The sequence below is a fragment of the Eptatretus burgeri genome, chromosome 15, assembly GCF_056783735.1.
Source record: "Eptatretus burgeri isolate ZD-2024b chromosome 15, Ebu_testis_v1, whole genome shotgun sequence".
Taxonomy (NCBI): Eukaryota; Metazoa; Chordata; class Myxini; order Myxiniformes; family Myxinidae; genus Eptatretus; species Eptatretus burgeri.
Window position 1 is genome coordinate 56,583,383 of NC_140975.1, and position 7,432 is coordinate 56,590,814.

A 7,432-nucleotide genomic window follows, 5' to 3' on the forward strand; every position below is an offset into this window, starting at 1 on the left:
TGATTCGGATCTGCACTGAAATCGAATCAATTTGTCCTTGCGACACACCCAACGTGTCCGCTAAGTTTTGTCCGAATCCGTCAACAATTTTTTGAGATATAGTGTTATATATCATGTTTGGCCCGATCTCTCAATGGTGAAGAATCACTTTTAAAATTCTAGTAGTCAGATCCAGATCTGGATCTTCACCAAAACCAAATCATTTCGTCCTTGTCACACACTGAACCTGTCCACAAAATTTCATTCGGATCCGTCCACAACTTTTTGAGATATCTTGCACACAAACAAACAAACAGACAGACAAACAAATAAACCAATGTCACCCACAGGGTGACCCGTATCTTGCCAAAAGGTGACCACGTGTGACTTCTTTAAGGTCACACTGAGGTGAACAGAGCTGCTATCCACCAGGAGCGACTCCTTGAGGAATATCTGCCTACGAGAGATTCCGATGAGAATCGTTCTAGAGTAACCATGAAAAATATGCGTTTGCCTCATAACGTCACCAAATGACGTCATAATGTCTCAAGCTTGACATATCTAGAAAGCACTCAGAGGTGTTCAATTTGAGGTACTACACGATATGGTTCCTAAAACTTGAAAATTTGACCTTGGGGTCAAATATGTTTGACCTGAGGCGCTAACCATGAAGGTCAAGGTCAATCACCACCAAAAATTAATCAGCTGAGCGCCAGACCATGAACTATATTCCCATGAAGTTTGAAGACGATTAGATTAAAATTACTCAAAAAATAAGGGTTTCGTCGACTCCCCTGATTTGCAACAAAGTGACCTTGACCTTTGACCTTCAAAACTTTATGTGCTGAAAGGGACCTCTATAGGACTCTGATATGCGAAGTTACAAAAATTTCCAATGATAACTGTGCTCTGCAGAGTGATTTATACGTGATTACAGACAAACAAACAAACAAACAAACAAACAAACAAAAAAAAAATAAAAAAAAAAAAAAAAAATAAAAACATACAAGCTGACTGACATATCTTGCAAAAAACGAGAAAGGGGTGAAAACAGCCTCCTTCACCTTTGGTAGTGGAGGAAATAATCAGAATCACGACATTTTAACACAGGTGGAGGCCAATTAAGTTGGTGTGCGATTTTGAAAGTGATTGATTACACCTGAGCCAATTTACAATTGTTGTTTTTGGGGGGGGGGGGTGGACGGACACTTATCCAACCAAGATATTCTAGTTTTGTAGTTTTAATTAATTTTCTGAAATTTGTTTTTCACTTGGAAGTTGTGGGTTATACGATGTGTAAATAAAGGTGGAAAAAGTCTGATTTAATGCAATTTAATTTTAGGCCATAAGGCAACAAAAGGTGAAAATTTTGAAAGTGGGTGTAGACTTTCTGTAGGCACTGTACTATACATGTTGTTCTGTACTATACATGTTGTTTTACCATTGTATACAGCATATGCATAAACACTTGTTTTAACAGCAAGATAAGGAGCCTGCGGCTTCTCCATTGGAAGGCCGCTGTTACCGCCATCGCTGTCAAACCCAAGGATGTTTTGACGTCATGGTAGGGTCATCACCCTGGATCACGTGCCCACAAGGCAACACCATTGAGGTGAGTTGAAAGCGAATTTGTACCAAATAACAGCAAATCATTTGATGCCTTTTTCTTGACCTTAGATATGTTGTACGAGGCCTGTAGGAAAGTTCGTGTGAATGTTGTTTGTCTGGAATTGCAATTCGTAGATGAATAATAATTCGTATTATTAAGGGAACAATGAGTCGGTTCCATCTATTGGGGCCATACTCTGTGCAGAGCATTGCTGCTGCTTAAGCAGTCTCCTTGGCTATTGGGCACAATCCTGGACGGGTCGCCACTCCGATACAAGATAGCAGCAAACTAGCACTCATTTTGCCGACCTCGGAAGGATGACAGGCAGAGTCAACCCCACCTGTTATTAATTCAACAGCTGAGCGGGATTTGAACTCAGGACCCAAAGATCCCAAGCCCACCACTCTAACCATTAAGCCAACACCAGGGATACGAGTCAGTGTAATTGGTCGAGCATCCGCGCCGAGTCCGAGAGGTTGGTGGTTCGAACCCAGGCCAAAATCATACATTTAGGCTGAAGTCATAATGTTAAAGACAAAACATTGAATCAAAGGTTCATCATGACCCTTTGGTATCGAGCTTGAGTGCTGGTCAGTGGCATCCAGGGCCACCTTCTAATATGGGTTTCCTGGGTCAAAACTAAGATCCAGGCTTTCAGTGACATCTTCGATGCTGCTGTCCTGTCTGTGCCTGTTTGTGGTGAGGATGTTGAGGTTGTGGAGAGATTCACTTACCTTGGCAGTGATATTCATGTCTCTGCTGGCTGTGAGTCAGAGCTCAACAGACGTCTGGGTCGGGCCTGGGGAGTCATGGATTCACTGGATCATGGGGTGTGGTGCTGTCGGTACCTGTGCGGGAGGACGAAAGTCCGAGTCTTCAGGTCCTTGGTGCTTCCATTCTTGCTCTATGGATGTGTGACTTGGATTCTGACCAGGGATCTGAGACGGAGACTTAATTCTTTGGTACCAGGTGTCTTCGGAGAATCCTTGGTTATCGCTGGTTGGACTTTGTGTCCAACGAGTGGTTGCTGAGAGAGACTCAAATGAGATTTGTTACCTGCATTGTCCATGAGCATCAGCTGCAGCTGTATGGACGTGGCTCGTTTTCCTGACATTGATCCTGTTCACCAGATTCTCTTAGCGAGGGAGTCTCATGAGTGGAGATGGCCAATGGGCCGACCACGTGCCTCGTGATTGCAGCAGGTTGATCAGAATCTCAAGGAGATGGGGATGAGCCAGGCATCTGCCTGGGGAATGGCCAGACGGAGGAGGCCTGGTGGAAAGCGGACGCAGCGACGCGTTGCTTTGGCGCATGCTCCCATCCCTGACCTGACCTTCCAATATAGATAGGAAATCTTCCTACCCATCCATGGCAAGCGATTTGTCTCGACGAGATGACATGTTCTTCTCAATCTTGTGATCTCTTTTTTTTATTTATAATAATACGCAAAAAGTGCACGGTTAACCAAATTAAATTCCCTCCCCATTATTACCAACCTCAAAAAAGCCTGCGGTTGTTTGTCCATGCTCTATCCTTTTTAAATGCCGAGCATCAAGCAAGGAAGTAGCACCAACCATTTTTATGCCTCCGTCGACCAAGTCACTGGGGGCATTTCGTGTTCGGGTTCTGTCTGTCTGTCCGTCCGTGATAGGTTTTCATTACCATGATAACGTAAGAACCGCTGAAGGGATCCAAGTCAAACTTGTTACAATGATGTATAAAGATGTAAAGATAAACTGATTAGATTATGGGTTGAAGAGGTCAAAGGTCAGAGGTCCCACAAGTTAAAAATTCTGTTACTGCGCTGGCTTGTGAACCAGCGATGGGATTTTGACCAAACTTGCAATCGGTATATATTATGATGCAAAGATGAACTGATTAGATTTTGGCATCAAGAGGTCAAATGTCATGTCAGGTAGAAACATGATACTTGAGAACAGCTGAAGGGATTTAAATCAAACTTGGTCGAAGTATTTATAATGATGTAATCATATGGGTGGTGGTATAACGGTCAATGTCGAGTTATGTCTAGTTGAAATCTTTGTTATGACTCGGCCAGGGTTCGAACCACCAAACTCACAGACACAGAGTGGATATTCCAACGGTTCTCATCATTACACCATGTGATGACATTCTCGGATGAAGTATTTTCACAGCAATCACAGAAGGGCTGACATCAAGTACTTGTGAGTGAATTTAAAGATCGGAAACGATTCCTTCTCTCACTCCACAAACTTCACCAAATATCCTCTTCCACTGTGACCAAAGATCGTGAAAGTTTGCACCTGTACTACATGGATGAGGATACGACCCCCCCCCCCACACCCAAATCCCCCAAAAAACAATCCAAAGGCATTTTCTTTCAAAATGAACTTTTATTCAAACCTTGTGTCTACCTGCCTCTTCTCCACAACTCCATCTTCTCTTGAGCCTCAAGAGCTCTCGAGAAAAGGATGTTCAAAAGCAATGCATATGGCAGATCTTTAATTATGCGAGACCAAGGTTGAACATTTATACTGAGAAAGTGATCTTCTTGGAGCCTCAGCTTCGTTGTGGACGATTCCAAAGACTTTGGTCTTTTCTCAATCTCATATGTTTCATCAAAAAAATCTCTGAAAAGACCATCTGTTGAACCATCCCATCCAACAATCTTCTTGAAGGTTAGGTCTCACTAGCATCTTTCTTGGGCAAACCAAATATCTAAGTTAGCCTCTCAAGGCAGCTGCCGATATACAAACCAAATATCTAAGTTAGCCTCTCAAGGCAGCTGCCGATATACAAACCAAATATCTAAGTTAGCCTCTCAAGGCAGCTGCCGATATACAAACCAAATATCTAAGTTAGTCTCTCAAGGCAGCTGCCGATATACAAACCAAATATCTAAGTTAGTCTCTCCTCCGTCGTGCAAAGTCCTTCCTTGGCACAATGCTTCCATCCACCGACAATCTTCTGATGAAACCCACTAAATCCAACCTCGTTGTTCACAGACACTCGATTGGTTCCTCTTCCCCTCCCCCCCCCACCACAGTCTCTTCAATCTCATCCTCTTCAGAGCTTCAAGGCAGTTCTTCACTATAATCCTTCATCGACAACCATTATCTTTGATACCCACCATTAACCCTCCCCAAGTCAACCTCTTTCTTGCTTTCTAATTTTTCCTTCCACTTCTAAGATTGAGAGTTTACGGCTATTTCAATTTTGTTCACTTCGTGTCCTCCCCTTGTCCTCATTCTTCCTAGAATCCCTTATTTCTCCAAGTCTTCCTCTATTTTTCCCCCAACCATGCTGTTGACCCCCCCCCCCCACACACACACACCTCTCTTTCTTGTTACGTTCTAATCCGTTCTGTGTTCTAGCTCCTCTACGAACCTCGACAATGTATACAATTTATTCTTTTGAAATATTCCTCACTCTGGCATTTGCAGCTGATTTAGCAAGCGATCAATGCGAGGAATAAAGTTGTATCTCGTGTCTCGATTAGCAACCTGGACGTCATAATGATGGTATCTATTCCTGACCTCAATAGTTCATTACAGGATGTAAAATGGTGTGAAACGTAGTCCAATTATTTGTGTACATTTCTAATGCAAGATGTCCCCAACAGGTTCCTGGCTACAAAGGAATTCTGGAATGTCCAGAGGGGCGTCTCTGCTTAGACACGCAACCGCTGATCTTTGGATCGGCGATGTCCCCGACTCAAGCTCCACTCATGGACTTTGAGTTGTTATCCCACAACGCATCCGGATCTGCAGAAATCATTTGGACTGGAGACGGCAAACGGCTTCCTGTGGAAAAGCCAGGAGATGTAGTAGCTTTGGTAGTGAGTGCCTGTGCGGTGTGGATTGCAGTAATCTCCATTTGTTTTTATTGTTGGTGGAGAGCCAGAAGTCGCATTTTCCCTCGAGAGCAAGAAAACTCCAGGGAAATAGCGACGCATGAGCTATAACCGCAATAAGGATGGATAAAGGATCTACTCTTATTTAACACCTTGAGAGTCGTTGCCCAGCATTTTTAGCTCGACTGGACTTTCGTCAGGTGAGCCTATGTCATCCAGCAGTATCCGTAAACGCTTGTCATTATCGCTTGAACCAAACACACAGTATTGATGAAACTTGGCTACAAGTTTCATATCTGACGCCTAGCGAAGGTGTATTGACCGCATCAAAATCTGTGCTCATTAAGGGGAGGGGGGGTCTAACGGGGTTTTTTGACCCCCCCCCCCCAAAAAAAGTTATTTGCTCTCTTCTCCAAAACTACACAAATTTTGATGAAACTTGACCACGACCTTCATCACCCGTGATGTACCAAAGTGTATCAACTGCATAAAAATCTGCGCTCATAAAAGGGGTCTACAGGGGGCGGGGGGTGTTGACCCCCCAAAATAGGTATTCGTTATCTTCTCTGAAAACACATCCACAATTTCAATGAAACTTGACAACAACCTTCATCACCTGTGATATACCAAAGTTTGTTCATGGCATAAAAAAAAATTAGGGTCGAAGGGGGTTTGAGTGACCGTTGCACCTGATCCAGATGAGCTTCAGGACACACAGTCCTATTTTTCTAGAAATGACACCTTTACTATAAATACCTATCAAATGACTTTCACTTGTTGACTGTGCCAGACCAAGACCGAGATGCACGGGGTCCACATGTTCAATGTCCACGAGGCAGACATCATTCCGCCATCCAAGTATTCATGAAATTGACGGAGTTCCTGTATGGTCAGTAAATGGAGGATGTGGAATGTCGTGTCAACATCATGCCAAGATATTTATAGATCAAGATAGCTCAGGGATAGCAAGATATCAATATCATCTTCATTGAACTGGGCTCACAGAATATCTCAAGGATAGCACACTTGCCTTTGAGCTGTTGAGTCTGGGCTAGATTCCTGACTTGGCCATAAACTGGCATCCTACTATTTCAGTCATTCAGAGGGTGATTTATGAGCTGCCTGTCCTATCTGATAGCATTCGCCGGTGGATGTTAAAGATCCCATGATGCACTTCAAAAAGAGTCGGGCATTGTGGGGCAACCCCAGCAGAATTGTAAATTCATTCTCCGATCCACATGGAGGGCACTGACTTGGAGGCTGAGCTGTGTCTCAGTTACAAAGGCAAACCAACAGCGAGATCTCTGCACTTCCATTATTCTATACAAAAGTTATTTGATGCAGAAATCAGGAAATGAAGTCATGAAGAACCGAATTACCATGTTTTGAAAGAAAGCTCTTCTTCAGGTGCAATGCATCTCTCTATTTTGGGATGAGCAACACCACTTCACCCATCAGACATAACCGCAAAATGTACACTTGGTTTGGCCAGTGACTGCAGGAACTCGAGATGCAGGATACCTCCAGATCAGGGGTTTCGAAATTCTGTTTCCATAATTTAGTAGTCTCTATTAACACAGAATCACAACTTGATCAGAGGGATGATGTCAATGCCCACTATTCAAGATATCATGGAATCTTTAACATTAACCAAGAGCTGTGACAATTTGTCTGACATCCCATCCAATAGACCTAACCAGCCTATAGGACCAAAAAGAAAAAAGACACAACCAACGTATAGGAGACAACAGACACAGTCAGCCGACAGGAGACAAACACAGCCAGCCCTTAGGAGAGAACGATGGAATACTTAAGGAGACTACTGTTGGCACTCATACTCGGGTCTTGGAACTTGGGTCCTCTTGCATTTTTATTTACAGTACGGTACTTATCTTGGTCTTAATCTAAACAGTGCTCCAGAGTTTCATGAAACTCACCATAACTCATCTTTGGGATTGTGAACATCGATTCGGAAGAGCAGCATGTCTCAAAAAACTTTGGATTGCGTT

General features: G+C 43.4%; 1 protein-coding gene across 3 annotated transcripts in view; it reads left to right on the forward strand.

Moving 5' to 3' along the window:
* CIROP (ciliated left-right organizer metallopeptidase) overlaps window positions 1-7,432 on the forward strand; it is a 29,378-nt gene that overhangs the window by 19,794 nt on the left and 2,152 nt on the right. For all 3 annotated transcript variants that reach the window (XM_085856118.1, XM_085856119.1, XM_085856120.1), the window contains 2 exons: window positions 1,460-1,591; window positions 5,193-7,432. The exon at window positions 5,193-7,432 is cut by the window's right edge and continues 2,152 nt beyond it. In XM_085856118.1, coding sequence (XP_085712244.1) covers window positions 1,460-1,591; window positions 5,193-5,534 — 474 coding nt within the window. In that variant the 3' untranslated portion in view covers window positions 5,535-7,432. The remainder of the gene's footprint in view (window positions 1-1,459; window positions 1,592-5,192) is intronic.